The 18219-nt window shown below is 54.5% G+C and overlaps 5 protein-coding genes across 5 annotated transcripts; 2 read left to right on the top strand and 3 right to left on the bottom strand.

Moving 5' to 3' along the window:
* Nucleotides 1-870: 870 nt before the first annotated feature.
* On the top strand, nt 871-6263 carry PV09_03369 (uncharacterized protein; the record flags this gene model as incomplete). The annotated part of the gene is made up of 2 exons (XM_016356561.1): nt 871-1223; nt 1445-6263. The coding sequence occupies 2 exons, from the start codon at nt 871-873 to the stop codon at nt 6261-6263; spliced, it is 5172 nt and encodes a 1723-aa protein (XP_016215354.1).
* An 851-nt stretch (nt 6264-7114) lies between these two features.
* PV09_03368 (uncharacterized protein) lies at nt 7115-8927 on the top strand (the record flags this gene model as incomplete). The annotated part of the gene is made up of 2 exons (XM_016356560.1): nt 7115-7202; nt 7270-8927. 2 exons carry the CDS (start codon nt 7115-7117, stop codon nt 8670-8672), a joined length of 1491 nt encoding a protein of 496 aa, XP_016215353.1. The 3' UTR covers nt 8673-8927.
* Nucleotides 8928-9052: 125 nt separating this feature from the next.
* Nucleotides 9053-10205, bottom strand: PV09_03367 (uncharacterized protein). Its single transcript, XM_016356559.1, has 2 exons — nt 9687-10205; nt 9053-9620 (listed from the first exon to the last, which is right to left on the bottom strand). The coding sequence occupies exons 1-2, from the start codon at nt 10069-10071 to the stop codon at nt 9301-9303; spliced, it is 705 nt and encodes a 234-aa protein (XP_016215352.1). The 5' UTR covers nt 10072-10205; the 3' UTR covers nt 9053-9300.
* Nucleotides 10206-12506: 2301 nt separating this feature from the next.
* Nucleotides 12507-13586, bottom strand: PV09_03366 (uncharacterized protein; the record flags this gene model as incomplete). The annotated part of the gene is made up of 1 exon (XM_016356558.1): nt 12507-13586. One exon carries the CDS (start codon nt 13584-13586, stop codon nt 12507-12509), a length of 1080 nt encoding a protein of 359 aa, XP_016215351.1.
* A 342-nt stretch (nt 13587-13928) lies between these two features.
* On the bottom strand, nt 13929-17947 carry PV09_03365 (trehalose-phosphatase). The gene is made up of 4 exons (XM_016356557.1): nt 17505-17947; nt 17022-17375; nt 14762-16964; nt 13929-14671 (listed from the first exon to the last, which is right to left on the bottom strand). Exons 1-4 carry the CDS (start codon nt 17514-17516, stop codon nt 14484-14486), a joined length of 2757 nt encoding a protein of 918 aa, XP_016215350.1. The 5' UTR covers nt 17517-17947; the 3' UTR covers nt 13929-14483.
* Between the last annotated feature and the right edge of the window lie 272 nt (nt 17948-18219).

Genomic DNA, 18219 nt, shown 5'->3' with positions numbered 1-18219 from the left:
CAGCACCGGCACCGGCATCGACTCAAGCTCTAGCACGCCAGAGCACCGAAAACGCATCTGGGCACGAGAGGGGCGGTGGCAGTGGTGGTGGTGCATGACCTCTGCTCGCGACTCGGGCCCACGACGCGGCCGCCGCACCACCACAGTCTGCATGCGCCGCTTGCATCCTGTCGTGCTCGCCCTCTCCTCTCGTCTCGCCTCCTCCTTGTCCTTCCTCTCGTCGCCCCGTCCGTTCTTGTGATCACAGCCGCATCCACACGAGCCCGTGCCTCGACCAAGCACCCGCACGACCTCGCTCGAGCCGTCCTTCGTGCCCCGCGGCCGAGCGGGCGTGTGGTCTGTTCCGCCTCGTCTGCGCGCGCTCGCTCGCCGATCGACCAGCAGGTGCCTCTCCTGCCTTGTTTCGTCTGATACATATTAGCGGCGCTCAACGGCGGGCTTCATTGGCACGTCTGCGCCGTTCCGAAAAACAAACTGGCGCTGGAAACATCCCGAGCCGGCAAAAGGGAGCTAGCGCGCTGGGTGGCTGGCCCACGGCCGGGCTCACCACCACCTTCGCTGCCAGCCCTGGCGGGTCCCGGCCTGCGAGCGCGCTCCGGCCTCTCGGGACTGAGCTGCACCAGCCCAGCCCGCCCGTCGCTCCAGGCGGACTCGACGCCATATCCTCCTCCTACGTATGCTTGAGTCTTTCGCCCCGTCAGACGATCGTGCAGCGTTTGTTCCTGCTCGTCCTTCGCTCCTCGTCGAGCCGCACCCTCTGCTCCCGCTCTCTCCGCTGTCCGTCCCGCGCTGCCGTGGTTATGATCGCATCCCCCGTCGCCTCTCGCGCAGGCCGTGCGCACCACCGCTGAGACAGCTCCGGCGAGAGCCATGGCTGCCCATCCCCGTTTGGACGGCTCGCGCACAGCGACGACGTCCGTCCCACTCCAGCCTCAGGTACAGCGGGCATCCTTGAAGAAGACCGCACGCTACGCGACCGCCGTGCGAGAACACGATGCCTCTCCTCCCGACCTTCTTACCGCCAGTCCGGCAAGACGGATCGAACGTCAGTCGCTGCGACCGTACGCCGCCGCAAAGCCTGAAAAACCGACCGCCGCTCCCATGAGACCCAGGAAGCCGTCTCAGGACAGCAGCTCGAGGTCGACGTACGGGTCCAGGACCGGCAGTGCAGGACGTCAATTCACCGTTGCCAACATCGCCAATGGAGGGCGCATCTATCTTCGGTACGCACTCTGCTCCTCACCGTCACCTTATTTTTCTGGCTCTTGCCCGTCTTCCGTATGCACGCGATCCGGCGCGCTGGGTGCTTACGTGCGCTGGCGTACCGGACACCGCAGCGTCCCCTTTCCGTTTCCCTTGCCGGAAGCGTACGAAGCTTTGCTGTTGCTTGATGAAAACCTCACGCAGCGTTCCATGGCTAACAGCGTGTCAAACGCGCGTACAGACCTGTGATACGACCCGGAAATCAACGCTCGCAACCCCCGCCGACCCATCCGCCGTTCGTCTTTCCGCCCGACTCCCCACCCGACAGCTCTGGCGAAGAAGCCGTGCCGTCGCGACGCCCGACCAGCTCCGTGGAAAGAGAGTCTCTGTTCTCCGCTGCGCATGCCACGCCGCAAAAGTTGGTCCTGCGGAGCAAGTCGCACCACCTGAAGAAGCCCAGCCAGGAAGAGCCGACGCCGCCTTTGCGTGGAACCCCTCTGAAGAAGCACACGCGATCGCACTCCTTCTCCACCGTCGACGAGCATGCGAGGCCGAACCTGGACCAGCCCGGCACGTTCAAAGTCGTGATCCACAGGCCATCGGTGTCGAAGCCGCGAGAGAAGGACGCCGACAAGGGCCTGCCCGTGCTGGAAGTTCCCATCCCGCATTACCGACTTGGAACGCCCCAATTCGGCGCTGGAGGTAGGGCCATCTTGCGCAGCTCGCTGTACACGCGCAGTTCAGATCGCATGGATCCCCGCTCCTCGAACGCCTCCAATGCCGGCTACGATCGGCTGCTTCGTACGCCGTCCGCGATGCGGTCTTCCTACGTGAGCAGACGGCACTCAGAAGCCTATCCGGCGCCTTTGTTCAGCAAGAAGAGGGCCACCGCCGAAATGCTGGACCCCAGAGCTTCTCTGCCTTCACCTTCGGAGGCTCGCTACTCCATCGTGGCTGTTGCCTCCCATCTGTACGACTTTCTCTGCGCTCGGCCAGACGATCCAACCGTGGTGCGGTATGCGCCCAATTCCAACACCATCGTGGCAGCGACACCCTCGAGGCTCGTCGCCCACATAACTTCTCCCAACTTTCTCGACTACGAGCTGTTGTCGGACTTTTTCCTGACGTTCAGAGCGTTTCTGCAACCCGACGAACTCGTCTCGTTTCTGGTCTCGCGCCTACGCTGGGCGGTGGACAGGCCGGACGATTTCGGCCGCATCGTACGGGTCAGGACGTTCGTTGCGCTCAGACATTGGATACTCAACTACTTTGTGGACGATTTTCTCGCCGACTTTGATCTGCGGACGCACTTCTGTGACCTCGTCAACGGCGTGTACGAGTATCTAAAGAACAGGCCGGACGGTGGTGCCGGAGATATAAAGATCATCGGAGAGCTCAAAAAGTGCTGGAGGAGGACCGTTGCACTTTACTGGGACAATCCGGATCCCTTCGCCCGAGAGACGGCGGACGACGATATCGTGCCCGGCGGCGACCTTGACGCCATCACGACGGAAGGAAGCTCGAGTCTGAGAGCGTTGACACCGGCTCCAAACGATATCAAGGAGGCGCAGGCTGCAAAGTTTGCTACCCTGCAGCAGCAAACGCCTTCGACTACCAAGGCGAAGCCCAGCAAGCAGCTCGTTTCGAACGGTGCCCAACACGCGCACAAGCCGTCGATGACTTCCGTTCCCAACTCAATGCCTCAGTCGAACCGCACAGGTCGGACGGAGCGGACGGAGCGGACGGAGCGGACGGAGCACACGGTGTATACCGAACTTGCGAGCGACACGAGCCCGAAAGTTTTGTCTTGCTCCATCCCCGTAAAGTCAACATATCGGATGGGAAACGACGTCCCCCTCTATCCCCATCCCGTCCCAGTCCCAGCGCCCACGCCCGTTCTAACAGGCCCGTCAACGGTAAGAGCGCCGCAGTCCGTGTACGGGCACAGACCCTCGCCAGCCCCCTCCGCTCGAGACAGCCATCAGCCGTCAGAAGTGTCAAAGTCCAGCAGCACGGAGCTTGAAGTGCCCTCTCTGTATATCGTCCCAGGAAGCTTGGTCCGTGGCGTTCTTTACCAGCCAGATTCTCCGTACTTCGACGTCCCTCCGCCAAGCAGCATCCGGAGCACCAGGTTCAATCCTTCGGTGGAATTCGAGGAATCGACGGCGTCTCATGCAAGCAAGAACGGCGTTCAGGCTAGCCCTGGCGTGAAAAAATTCTTTGGCAGTGTGCGCAAGGCTCTCGGGCACAAGCACGGTGCGCCGTCCGAATACATCTCCTCGGAGCGTTCTTCATCACCCTACGATCCGCCTTCCCTTCGGACAACCAATTCCACGCCAGAAGCAGGCCACCGCCCGCCCGCGCCCAAGAAGAGCGTGCAGGGACTGAAACCCAGGCCGCAAGTACGGATAGATCTGCTTTGTGCGAAAGCATCCGAATCATTCAGGCTCGCCGTAGAGGCTGGTCTTGGCGAAGACCAGGCGTTCGAACGAGACATGCGGGCGTACGCAGATAACGTGACCAGAGAACGAGATCTGCTCGCTCCAGGAAAGCAGCCGTTTGATCGAAGCGTCACAGTTGGAAGCCGATCCATTGTCATTGTGGATGACACCAAGCCAGACATGCCCACCATGTCTGGAGCCATTCGGCCGCCGAGCGACGTGCCTAGTGAGGGCCATGTCAACGGGGTCAACCGATTGGTCAACGGTCAAATGGCGCAGAGAGACGCTGCAACGTCCATCGACGGGGTGGTGTTCGGTTCAAAGGTAAAATCGAACTCACTCGTGCCTCCCCCCGCAGTCTATCAGCCCACAGGAGTCAAACGATCAAAGACGACCAGGGAAGTACCGTCGAGATTTGAAGAATCGCAGGCCAAGCGTTTTACAAGCTCGTCTGGCATGTCGACCCTGCGTAGGTTTGCATCCTATCACAGCGGTGACGCCAAATTCTCACCAGACAGCGTGAAAGAGGAGAAGCGCAGATCGACTGACAGCGACGAGTTCGTGCTTGGAAAGCCGCCCTTGCGTCAGCTGCGAAGACGTCCGGGGGGGGACTTGAAGGCTGTGGATAAAGTCCACGACCTCGCACATGCACAACCAAATCGTCATCGTCGTAATTCTACGGGCTCGTCGATCATCGATTCCATTATTCTGCCTTCAAAAGAGGTGTCCACTGCAGCCGCAAACCGAAGCTTTTCAAAAACTGACGTAACGCCGAAGAAGAGGAGACGATTCGGCGAGCAGGACGAAGAAGGCACACCGGTCAGGCGAAAATCAATCTCGCTCATTCAAACGCACTCGTCGCAGCCAAATCTTCGTCCGTCATTTGAGGCCGAGGTTGCCAAACTTGCGGCTCTGCCTGACGATGAGGACGACGATGGCGGCATAGAAGCGGCCCTGCTAAAGCTTGAGGGCAAATACGAGAAGAAGACACCAAGTAACTCACCGAGCAAAGAAGAGTTCCCCCCGCAGACGCCGGTCAACAAGGAACCCAAGTCGCCTGATAGCGTCGTAGAGAGCCCTGAAAGTCGGAAGCACCGCCATCACAAGGAGCATGTGGAGGATATCCATCCAGATCAACCACTTCCGACGCCGTTGGTAGTACAAACCACAAGCATCCATCATGTGTCTCAGTCATCAGCCGCTTTGTCCCATGCTCCACGTCATCGGCCCACCGGATCCGTAGCCGCCACCGAGGACTCTTACTCATCTATCCCACTGCTACAGCGGGGAGTATCATCCATTATCCCACGCAAGGGAAAAGCGTCCAACGAGTCGGACGTTGCGATGAATCCCCCCCATTCTACGACATCATCGGCGAACATCAAGGCGGCCGATAGTATGCGACTCGGCACTCCCTCATTCCGGTCACCAATCATGCACGAATCGTTCCTACTTGATGACGATGGCTCTGACGCTGTCTACGACCCTTACGATCTTGCGGCGAAGTCAGACTCAGGCAGCCAAGACATGCGTAGTTTTCTCGACGACGAGCATCTGAGCGAAGCTGAACCTGGCGCCGTGTTCATGCACCTTTTGCGCCACCCAGACACGCCTCCTGCAGGCCGAGACCCATACGCGGTGAAGCCTCCAGACAGTAATGACACCACCTTCAACCAGGGCTTGCCTACGCCAGGAATGACACCAGTCATCAAGGATCCGACGTTGCCCATCTCGCCTGTATCTCCACTGCACTCGATGCCGTCCAAACAGGGCCTCACGGAAACGATTTTAAGACCACACGAGGCTCCTGCCCGAAAAACTTCGCCACACCCTCCCGCGCATCTGCCATTCATCCTTGCCTATGACCCTCAGCTGCTTGCCCAGCAGTTTACACTCATTGAAAAGGATGCCCTCGATGAGATAGACTGGCGCGAGTTGATAGAGCTTCGGTGGTCTCAAGCATCGCCCACCGTTCACGATTGGGTGCAGTATCTGAAGGCAGAAGATCCTCGTGGCGTTGATTTAGTCATTGCTCGATTCAACCTTGTTGTCAAATGGTTGCTTTCGGAAATTGTGCTCACTGAGCTCTACGAGGAGCGTGTTCGCTGCGTCGTGCAGTTTATCCGCATCGCAGATCAATGTCGCAGGGTCAGGAATTTTGCAACTATGTATCAAATCACCATTGCGCTCCTCAGCGCGGAGTGTGCTCGTCTGAAGCGCACTTGGGAGCAGGTGCCTCCGGCCGAAATGCAAACGTTTAGAGAGTTGGAGAAGATCGTACAGCCAGTACGGAATTTCCAAAACCTTCGACGAGAAATGGAGACGGGTAACAGCGAGGAAGGCTGCATTCCTTTCATCGGCATCTACACCCGCGACCTCGTATACAACGCTCAGAAACCTGCTGTTATCGAGTCACCCCCACTCAACGCGAATGAGCCTCTGGTCAACTTTGAGCGCCATCATACCGCAGCTTCCATCGTGAAGAGCCTTCTCCGCCTCCTTGAGGCTAGTTCGAAGTACACTTTCCAAATCGATCCGCAGCTGATATCGAAATGTCTTTGGCTATCTGCACTCTCTGACGAAGAAATTTCACGACGAAGCCGACAGTTGGAGCGTTGAGAGCGATCGATCCTTCGGTGATATAATTTTTGGGATGGCACCATACTTTGATTTTTGCATCGTCTTTTGATGCACAAAAATATGGTTTTTTTTTTCCTGGATACGAGGTCTTTTTGCTAGGACCCAATGTTCGACACCACTGTGCTACGTTCTTTAATTTTTCTTCTTTCCAGCGTCATAGCCATGAATTTGGTATACCCCACACGCAGCTGTCATATCTACTCAACCAAGATATCATTATTTTTGCAAGCTCCCTTGGATGGAAGCAATAACCAGCTTTTGTAATAAAGCATGATGGAACGCATACTAGGCTTATGAGTCCAGCGACTCACTAAATGTAGAGACATTTTTTTTTATCTCCCGTTCCCGAGGACACTGTTAGGAATTCTTGATTTCCGCACCCCTCCTGTTTCAACCTCGCTTGTTGTCTACGACTCAGTCCGGTTTTTGAAGGGCCCCCGATCGCCAAGCTTCAACGGCATATTTCGTCGACGCTTTTTTTCATCTGAGTACTTTGCCCAGACGGAACAACCCAGCCTATGACCTTTCCGCACACCGACCCCGATTCCCTGCCTCAGTAAGGGCGGATTCCATTCATTGGTCAACACGCAGCCGCACCGAGTCACGGAAACAGTTGACTTACCAGGTCGAAGGGCCAGACCGATACGAGATGGCTCTGCAGCCCAATAAGGCTGTGCTGCGAGGTTTTCTAACAATACTTTCGGTCCAAGACACGTGCAAGAAAGGAATATATGGGGGCCATTGCGCTGCGGTCCAAGTTCAGGCGGCGCAACCCCTTCAAACCACAGTCGTTCGTTTGTTCGCGCAGCAACCTGCACTTCACGGTCAACATGGTCGGTCTTTTCAGTTGTGGCCTGAACTTAGAGTTGCCCATGGTAATGTTGTGGTTGGCATCAGTCGTTGATGGCTCCGTCTTTCGTAAGCAACATGGGTTGCGGTCTCAGCTGTGGTTCTCGACGCTGACCAGGATAAAATAACACTTCAGTTCCAAGATTCACCAATGATTCCTGTTCGGCGGATTGTACCGCTTTCGACATCATACAAAGATATTACTGGCAGAAACAAGAGGTCACGTCGACGGTGACGGCGGCGACTCTCATCTACATCATCGATGATAGGACGAACACGACACGAACGTCAACAAAAACGAACGAACTGCCCGCAGGCGTGACGCCACCTCCTGTCAATGCGAAAGGCACGCACGTAACCACGTTCATGGTAGAAACAGCCCGGGGCGAGAGCTCCGAGGTGATTTTGGCTTATCCGACGGAATTCACTCGATATCCTATTGACTACGGGTGGTTTGGCACACTTCCGACCATCGACGCAAATGGCCAGTCCACGTGCTCCATCGTGGACCCGTCGAAATCGACGCAATATGTGGACTACAGCGCGTACGCGACGCCTGTCCAGTCGGGCGTCGATACTGTGGATCCCGCAGATCCAACGGGTTTCATTTACAGCCTCATGGGATACGGTTGCTACGAAGCGGCAGACCCGACGATCAATCCAAACGATGCGGCCCCGAAGTCTTGCGGGTCGATGAACTTGTGTGGCGTCAGCGCTCTCTCGACTGTACAGTTCCTGACTGAAACATCTACTTCTCATGAGTCTTCCACGCCGGATCCAACGCCGCCGCCAAGGGACACGACGCCTGCTCAGCCCCAGCAGGCACCGACTCCACCTCCTGCGAGTGCTGCTGGAGCTGGCGGGAACAACAACAACAACAACAACAACAACAACAACAACAACAGCCCGATACCGCAGCCGACACCTCAGCCAACAAATGTTAACGCGCAGCAGCCCCCAGCTCAGCAACAAACACCAGCACCAATCGTCGTCGGTTCGCAGACGATATCCGCCAATGCTCAGTCGAACTTCGTGATTGCAGGACAAACCCTCACGCAGGGTGGTCAGGTTGTCGCGGGAGGGACCACCATTTCACTCGCGCAAGGCGGATCAGTAGCCGTCATCAACGGGGCCACACAGTCGCTCGTAGTAGCACAGCCTGTGGCGTCGCCAGTGCTGACTGTGGGTGGCCAAACAGCGACGGCAAATTCGGCAGGCCAGTTCGTGGTTGAGGGGAGCACACTTGGCATCGGATCTGTGGTGACCTTGGGCTCCGGTTCGAGCAAAACTACCGTGGGCCTGACGACGGATGGCACTGGGCACACGGTCGCCGTGATAAACGGGCAAAGCTCCACCCTCGCCCCTGGCAAGACGGGCGGGATCGGAGACGCGATCGCGTCTGGTCTTGGATCGACGGGAAGCGGTGCGGAGCAGTTCACGGGAGCCGCACGCGAGCGAAGAATTCCCTGGCTTGCGCTTGCTTTACCAATTTTTTGCATTGCTCGTGCGACGATCGCGCTTAGCAATGCACAGCATTAGGTCCCGTAGAATCAGACCAGGTCCTAACGATCGGTGTCGAGTCAAATGGCATGGAAAAGACGTGGACTCTGCGAGTGAATCGTATCAATTATAAGTACAAAGGACGTCTAATGTGCGCTCTCTCCGTACATGAAGGGGTTGCTTGTGCTTTTATGATACGCAGATGGCCGTGGCGAAATCGCACCCGCGAAAGCCCTGCTTGGTCCTCTTGTAGAGGAGGAACCGTCCGACATCCAATGATTGGGGCCCTGCAATATTAGGCTGCATAGCTGCCAAAGTATTTTGAAGAACATGTAAGCCTGGCATCCCAAGCCAGAGTGCGCCTAGACTACATGTCAAATCGACAAGATCCAAAATATGCGGCGATCTTAATCAGCGTTCGCCTGCTCTTTTTTTTTTTTCCATAGTGGCAAACAATAACCTAGGAAGTTCATCACAGTCCTTCACAACCATTTGTGAGTCATTCCGGGGCCTTTTTTTGTTGTTCTGTTGGGTGTTGCGTAGTTGTGCCGCACTTCCGTGATCATTGCAACCTGTATGTCTTTCCGTCCCTGGAAAGAAACCAGTATGTCGCATCTTTTCAGTCTTGCTTCTGGCCATCGTTTCCTCTGTGCACCCGTCTTCCGATTCACTTTCCCCTAGGTGCCCTTGCTTGTTGACTAGTATGATCAGGTGGCTGAAGATGGACCGGACTTAACGATTGCAGAACGATACTTTCCTCGACGCCTTCAGCGTGGTTTCGACTACCGACAAGGTCGCCTTTGTCAACACTGAAGCAATCCGCTCTGCACACTGGACAACGACTGGAGCGGTAGCAAAGCCAATTCTCAGCACACGAAGCGTGGAATATGTGCTCGCACATCAATCTTCGGACGAATGTGTCGTGGTCAAAGACCTCCAAGCAGATGGAGCAGGACACTTTGGCTTCTTCCACGTCCGTTTCGCGCTCTGCTGAAGCCATTAGCGGAAATTCCGCGCGCGCGCACACGTGCGGTTCGTTGGCGAATACTTAACTAGTGACGAATTCACGAGCCTTTGAACCTGGTTCCCCGTATCTGAATGCAGGAACTTTGCTGTCAAGAGTCGCCAAGGTCACCACGTGGTTCAACTTCGAGCGATTGCTGCCCCTCCTTCCTGCGGCCGAAGCACTTGGTGGCGCGTTTCCCAGGAAGTTTTGCCAGTCTCCGGTCCTCACGACTGGAGATACGGGGTGCCGCAGGTAGTAGCCAAGAGCCATGAGGAATACAAGCAGCAGCAAGGCGCCAACGAAGCACAGGGCTATCTTCGTGATTGCGCTGGGCGAGGTCGAGCTTATTGGGGTTCCTGAAGGTGGCTGTGCTGGACTGAGGGCTCTAGCACTTCGAATGGCGACCGCGGCCAGCTTGGACTTGTCATCCATGACGTTGAGGTCTCTGCTCAAACGACGATGAATCAGGCTTTGGGGAGAAGGGAAAGCTTAAGGGGGACAAAATGCAATCCCACAGGCTCCGTACACGACAGATGTGGAATCGATTGATATATTCTTGAATGGACCCTTGGGATCATCTGCTTCGATTCATTTTGCTCTGGGGAGGGGGAGCTTGCGTCCCGTCTTACCGTTCACCTCGCTTCGGTCATCTAGGACTCTCGTGTTCAATGTTTGTAACGCGAACCTGGATCACTTGCGATTCAGCATCGGAATGAGCGGATTTGCAAAATGCCTCACACCCAGTCTCGCTTTGCTCTTGTCCGTGAAAATCGCGCACTCGCACTTGTAATAATATTTCAATAGAGCCCAATTGACCTTGGCCCTATATCACGTGACCTCCATCCCACTCTTGGCTTGCGCTTGGTGACTTTGGGTCCTCTGCTGAATTATTGTCCTTTAGGTCAATTTGATATTTGCGACCGTGCTTGACATACGGCTTGGATGTAGAGCCTTCTTAGAACGATGGTCGAAGCCGTGCTGAGCAGACGCGGGTCACCGTTGATATTTTTGATTTTCCTCGCAATAGAGCCTTTCGACGATTTCATACACGTAATAGAGCCCATTCGCACGGGCAATAGAGCCCATCTGCAATAGAGCCCATTGTCGTCGAAACTCGTCGTCATCACTGTCCAAGCTAGTTCCTCCTACCGAATCGCACATTGCTCAGCCCCCGCGGCCTGCCTCTTGGGGAAAGCTGGCTCATCTGAAAATTGCAAGCGGATCGTTTCCTGGACGCTTATCACATGTTGAGTTCGATTCACGTGGAACGCAAGCCTCATCGTGGACAGCTATAAGTGAGCAGGACACTGTCGGATTGAAGATCGGCCATCTCGTCGTTCGAATTGCATCCAAAAACAAAAACCCCTGTGAATTGTACTTTTATGTGCTCTGTAAGGATGCAAGTACTAGACCATAAGTTGATAGTTGCGATTGATCTAGCTATCAGCCTTCTCAGGGAGAGCATACTAGAGGATCAAGACGGCCAATATGTCCTTCTTTTTATGTGCGCGTGATGACTGCATCGTACGAGAGCTTCTGAGGAGCCTACTCATCTTGCTTGTGCGGACTCATTATCTTCCTGGATGTCAAAAGAAATATCAAAGACTCCCAGACTGAGTCGATTTGTTCACGTACGATACATCGTGAACACCATGCAATGTAGAAAAATAATAAGTGACTCGATGTCCTCAGAGCGTTCGGCCCAGGGGATCTAGTTGATGTTGTAAAGCGCGCAGCCTGTTGCATAGCACTTCAACACCACATCGTGGGAAAGCTTATTGACCAAGCTTCATACATGGCTGTAGTTAACCTATTGGAGCAGTTTGCACTCCGCCTATAAGCATTTTTTTCTGACATATATTTTTTGCCTTGTCCTGTAGTGCGCCACAGTATCTCCTAGACCATCCCACGCACTGCTCGATTCCTTTACAAAAAGTCTATTTCTGGAGCCATCGAAATGGTTGTTTCCAGGCTCACTTATTAGCGGGTGACCCTCATGCAACCGCCTTGCATGAGGAGCATTTGCTCATCCCAGTGGAGCTTGAATTTTTTACACTGTCGAGAATTTCCATTCAGTGATCGTGTCCTGGCTTTTCGTCCGTAAGCAGATTCAGACTGCCTTGTAGTTGCATGTTTGCCCGCAGACGTTGCTGACTGCCACGATCTAAGGACTTCAAACCTATCTTTTCAAAGGCTTCTCGTATTTGTTCGGGTCTTGGACAATTTGGCCTGTTGCTCTTCAGCCTGCAGCAGAAAGGGTCGCTGGGAGAGGTCGCGGACTGAATCAGCCGAGTATCGTGAGATGCTTTCATTCAAAGCTGTGAAATTCGCACCTAGAGGAGAAAGACCAGCGGGGACTAAATCGAGCTGAGTCTCGCCGATTAGTTTGATCACCGGCTTGCCGGGTTCACTCTTGCGTCGGGTCCTGAGTTTGAATATGCTTGAAATCACAGGCGACGTGCAACGTCGCCCCGGCTTTGGGCGAGCCGGGAGGCTTGAGCTCGTTGCCACATGTTTATGGCCCCCCTCATGCAACATTCCACTGGTGAGAGATCTAAAGGACAAGCTTTTTGTTTTTGATTTCTCAAATAAGGAATAATCTCGACCAGAGGTTCTTGAAGAGCTATTTTGGATGGATGGCAATTCGTCTGGATCTGAATCATTTTGAGGAAACTTACGTCGGTGTTTGAAGTCGAATAAAACATAGTCAGGAGGACTAGTTCCGGGAGAGGATGACACCTCAAGAGCATTTGAAGACTCTCTTAAATGAATAGTTCTCCACTGCTCTTTCTCATCGTTCATGTCGAATGTGACAGTTCTAGTTTCGGGTTGACTGCACACGAGAATGTGATAGCTACATGCATTGATTAGATCCAGAATACCTGGTAAACATGACACGAGGATGCATACCTCACGAGCCGTGGAGCAAGCGTCTTCAGAACATCGTAACTGTCATTCAAACCCTCAACCCTTCCAAGCCACAATTCTCTCAGCTCAGGCATATAAACGTTGTCTTCCCCCAAACGCTTTCTATTCAGGCCACTGAGCCGTTGAAACGGGTTATGGCCCTCATGCACGCCAAGATAGCATATCCTAAGTGACCTGAGATGTAACGCAAGGCCTCGCAACCACTCTCTGAACTTTTCGAATGTCTGGATCCGTTGGTTCTCCTCTAGATCGGCAAGAGGAAGTATCTGGAGTTCAAGATGCTTGATTTGCGTCCACAACGTGGCTGCAAACGCACTTGACCTCCCAAATGCAGGGCCGTGGCATCCAAATTGCCCGACGTACACCATATCAACCGGGGCCATCCGCAGCGTCGTCATGTTAGGCAGGTCTGCATCCTCCAGCCCCGTCCTTAGCGTTCTCAGTGCCGAGCTTGTCCTGTTCCACAGCACTCCCGTCGTACAGCCGCCCGTTATCACCGACAACGTTTTCAAGTTTGGACAGTGCCTGAAGACAAACGACCAGTCGTTGATCTCTGTCACAGCGCTGGTCATGCCCTCAGCACGGGTTTGGAAGATAGAGCCGGGTGCGTATCTGTAATTACCGCAGTTTTCCCTAAGACTAACAATAATTTCGGTGCATCCATAGGCGACGCGACTGAACCCCGTTCGCGACCGCCTCGCAAAAGGGTTCGTGTACATGGGGCTGACGTACAGTCTGCGAAAGAGACCGTGGAAGCCTCCTTCGACGACGAAGACGTCTGCTATCTGCATCGACAGCAGGCGAACGTCCTGCAGCTGATTTTGTGCCTCCAGATGCCGGGCCAGTGCTCGCACAACAGCTCGTTTGTCAAGTACCTCGTGCCGGGCAAGTGACTCCGCAACGAACATGAGATTGTTGCTGTGGTCGTCTTTTGGGATTTGAAGGATCGCTTTCGCAACATCTTTCTTTGACCGCTTACTACCGCCAACGGGAGGCGCCACCAAAGAGTAGAAGTTCATCCGGAGATGTAAAAGCCGTCCGATGATGTAGCCTTCCTGATAATTTTGAAAGCAGGTGTGAGAACTACTCAACTGTCGATAGCTGCGATGATAATCGATCTCGGGCGACGGAACTGGTCACTGCAGGTTTTTAGATGTTGCGTGAAGGTGAGGCTGTCTACAGAGGAATTGTCAGTGAATAAGTGTCAAAGCTTGACTTGCTATGTTGACAATAGCAGTCCTCATGATGCCGGATGGCACTTCGCTATTCAAGTACTAGTGAGAAAGGTATCGCAAGTGTGCCTCGGATAGTAGTTTGGATGACGGAAATTGCTGGAAATAAGCAGAGGAAGATGAGTTGAACAGAAAGGAACAAGATAAAATGCACTTTTGACTGTCGCGTATGTAGGGTTCCAAGTACTGATCAAAGATGTGTTGAATTGAGAGACTTGCTCATGTAGTTCTCAAATCTCATCCATAATCTTCGTCTATTTCCCTCCAGAGCAATTCGTACGTATATTGAGGTAGGCAGTGGACTATGAGTCTAGTAAATGATTACTTATCTCTATTACCACGCTCTATCGCTGTTCCGCTCTCACTCTATTCTGCGTGAATTGCCCCGATTTTGGCTGTCTCAGGGGTGGAGCTCTCTTTGCTATTCTTCCCCGTCCTCTGAAGCCCCTCACATTACGCCTTCTCATGCTCGTACAAGCATTTATGGCGAACTTTTAATGTGCTGGTCGCCGACGCTCAAGACACCCGCTAAAGGATACCTCACCTCTTTGAATGAAATACAACAGCTGAGGCGCTGATGATATGCCAGAAAACGCCAGTTGTGTGTTAGCTCATGCACACCGCATCTCTGGACCCCTTTCTTAAAATTTCCTTTTCTAGAACCGATTCTCTAGCGCTTCCTCATCAGCAACTGACAAAGTCTCCTGCACTCGCTTCGTCCGCGTTGCCGTTGAGCAGACCGATCGTGCTCAGGATGTCCCCCGGGTCGACGACATGCCATGAGGCCAGCGTCTGTTTCGAAGATGGACCGACAGTAACCGTGAACACGCTCTCGGTTGAAAGACCGGACTGGTTCAAGGCACGGAACATATCTAGGCGTAACTCATTAGTATATCAAGGACGAAGCAGAAGTAGCAGTGGCTGTGGCAAAGACACTTCTGGGAAAAGGAGGTAATACATACCTTCATCTGTGAAGTCGTCACCAGCGCAAAACACGAACCCAGGCGTCTGCCCACGATCTGTGTGCTCTTTGATTAACGCTTTCACAATCTCTCCTTTGTTCACGAACTTCGGCCGGACTTCCAGATTCGCCTTGCCCGCCATGACTTCGACGTCGAACTTAGTTGCAACCGTGCGCTCTAGCTGTTTCCTGCACGCAGACGCCTGGAAAGCACCGAACTCAGGATCCGCGCGTCGGTAGTGCCAAGTCACCGCGACCTTCTTACGTTCTATAAAGCTTCCTGGCGTCTTTTCGGTGAAGTATTGGAACGTGGCTAGCACGTCGTCCTGCCACTGCTTGCCGAACTCCTCAGTTATGTCAATCCAGTCCTCCCTCCCTGGGTAACGAACAAAACTGCCGTGCTCAGCACTGAGGCCAAGCTCAGTCACGTGGCCGAAACACTCCTCCAGGAAGGCTTGGTCACGGCCGCTGATGATCCAGACGGCATTTTTCGGGTCTGCAGCCAGGGCTTTGATGTTCCGTAGCACACGGTCGGACGGGATGGCAGACTTGGGATCTTGAACAATGGGTGTGAGAGTGCCGTCGTAGTCGAACATGAAGATGCGCTTATCAGCATTGCGATACTGTTTAAGTAAAAGCACCCTGTTCAGGACTGGAGTGACGAAAGAGTGATCAAAGGACTCCAAGCTCGACAACAGATGTTTGATGAAGCTCTTGGTCCAGTTCTGGATGTTGTGTGTCCGGACGTGCTCGTACAGTTTGTTGCTCCTTATCGCACGTTCGGCATCCGACATCGAAAGTGCTTCATTGATGGCATCTGATACTTTGCCCAGATCCCACGGGTTGACGTGCAGTGCGTCTTCCAGGTTGTGAGCCGTGCCGGAGAACTCGGATAAGATGAGTTGGCCGTGATTTTCTTTCTGGCAGATGGCATATTCCATACTGACGGTGTTCATGCCGTCGCGTACGCTGGTGATTAGCCCCACGTCTGCGGAGCGTAGCAGCGCAAAATACTCTTCACGAGAAAGGTAGTGTGGCAGATGACGTACTGGTGAAAATCCTATCGAACCGTACCGGCCGTTGATCCTCGCAGACAGTTCGGAGATCTTTTCCAGCGCCTTGCTCTCACCGTCCCGACCTTCGGTATTCATATCTGTCGGGCTTGTTATTTGTATGAGCACGACCTGATCCTCCCATTCGGGATGGCGTTCCAGGAACAGTTCGAAGGCTTGCAGCTTTTGTGTGATACCCCGTGCTGCGTCAAGACGGTCACGGCCAATGATGATCTTCTTTCCTGCATACATCTCCTTGATGCGTTTTATGTTTTCCTCGACTTTTGGATCCTCAAATGCAGCCTTCTCTGTAGCGTGGGCATTGATGCCGATCGGCAGGACATCTACAGCTACATGCGATCCGAAGGCGTCAACCCCCGAGGCTGAAGAATCAAAGCCCAAGATGCGCGTGCAACATGAAGAGAAATGTCGAGCGTAGCTCAAGGCTTGGAAACCGATCATGTTGGCGCCAAGTACGCCTTCGAGGATCTCCTTTCGACGGCCAAGACAGCGGTAGTACTCGCTGCTCGGGAAGGGAATGTGAAGGAAGAAACCGACATAGATTGTGTGAAGACGCTGACGCAACAAGCTAGGCACGAGCATAAGGTTATAGTCGTGCACGATAACAACGTCGCCAGGTTTGTACACGTCCATGACGCGGTTGGCGAAGAGAACATTCATTCTGTAGTAGTCAGCCCAGGCGACGCGGGCAGCTTTTGCGTCGGTGGGTTCGTTCTGTTTGTAATGGAACAGGGTGTAGAGCTCTTTTCTTGCAAATCTACGCCATCTGCTCTGATCTTTGATGGTGAAGACGTCGTCCTTGCCCTCCTTCCCCTCGTCTGTCAGCCACACGGGCACGATCTTGCCACCATGATCGCGTTCAAGCTGCTTCTCCAGGCGTTGACGATCAGCTTTTGTGATGAGCATACTCTCGTTCGGATCGATAAACTTGGGCTTTGGCATGCCAGGCAGCGAAATGGGTTCGGATAGTTTGCTGCGCGGAGCGGATACGTTTTTGAGCGTGTCCGCATCCGGCATTTTTCGAATTTCGCCCGTCCAGCCGACAAGGGTGTGGTTCCATGACGAAGACGAGGAGGCAAGGTAAGAAAGAGAGTCGAAGAGAGAAGACGTGCCGCGACGGGGTTGTAGGTCCTGTCCAAATGGTTAGCTAGCAGACTCGTGCAGGTTGTCCGCAGGCGGGTGGCTTACCCAGTCCTTCCCTGGGACGAAGCCGATGCTGTACGGCACGTTGAACGTTACGCTGATGATGTGGCCGCTCAAGTTCAGGGACGGATACATCTTGACGGGATCTTGGGCCAGCTCATCATTGGGGAACGCGCCTCTCGCACGAGCACTGCCGGCATTGACGCCAGCAGACTCCTGCGACGGCTCATACGCGTTTGCGTTCCATCGCGGGCCTGGGGTGGAGCCAGCGGGGTCGAAGGGCAGCTTCTCGGAAGACGAGGTGGCCGGACGTTCCTGCTCAAAATAGGTGGACTTGCCAGACGATACGACGCCAGGCGTGACGGGCACCTCGACACGGATGGATTGCGAACTCTCTTCCTGCGCCATGTCAGCGAGCACTCGCAGTTGACGCGTGAGATACGAGAAGCTGGTGCAGAGTGACGAAGAGAGTGCGGTGCATCGAGAAGCTTTGCGTTCTCATGGCCAGGAGTGCTGGCATCCACTCACCTGTTTCGTCATCGTAAGAGCTGGAAAGTTCTGTGCGGGATTGGTACCGTCTACGAGGAATCTCGCATGCTGCTGCTGTTCGGCCGAAGGACGACGACGCTGGCTGAGACGGCAAGACTCGCAGTAAGGAGACTGTAGGTTTGCGGTCTTTGCCTTCAACGAGGGGAGGTTGCTGGGGCTTGATTGCGATGGGGTGAGTGACGAACGAGGGATGTGGAGGAAAGAAGAGCGAGGGCGGCAGAGGAATGATGGAGAAGCAGAGCAGCAGGCAGATGATCAAGCAATCCAGTCGGCTGGGATGGCGGATGACGGAGGAGAGAACTGCTTGTTACCAAGCGTGCCAGCGACGGTCAGTAGCACGGGCTAGGGTGGTGGTGGTAAGTGGGCTGGTGGGCGGGCGGTTTGCGCATGTGCGTTCTGCGGAGTTGACGTCAATGCTGCCGGCGCTTTGGGAGAAGCGCCCCAGTGCGGACGTCGTGCGCAGCGATTGACTTTGCACCTCCGGTCCAGGCACGCCGCCCTCGCCCGGCGCCGTTCAGAAGACTCTGACGTATGGCGCAAGTTCCTGCGCGACAGGAGCGGAGGGCTGGAGCTGGTGAGAGCTCTGCCACGGCGTCGCTTCGAGGCCCGCTGTTCTTCAGACGGTGCACGCTTTGCACTCCCGATCCGCTCATGGATGGCTAGCATTGCATTCTGAACTGCGCTACGTGCTTGC

The sequence above is a fragment of the Verruconis gallopava genome, assembly GCF_000836295.1.
Source record: "Verruconis gallopava strain CBS 43764 unplaced genomic scaffold supercont1.9, whole genome shotgun sequence".
Lineage (NCBI taxonomy): Eukaryota > Fungi > Ascomycota > Dothideomycetes > Venturiales > Sympoventuriaceae > Verruconis > Verruconis gallopava.
This window is presented reverse-complemented; position numbering and strand designations above follow the sequence as displayed.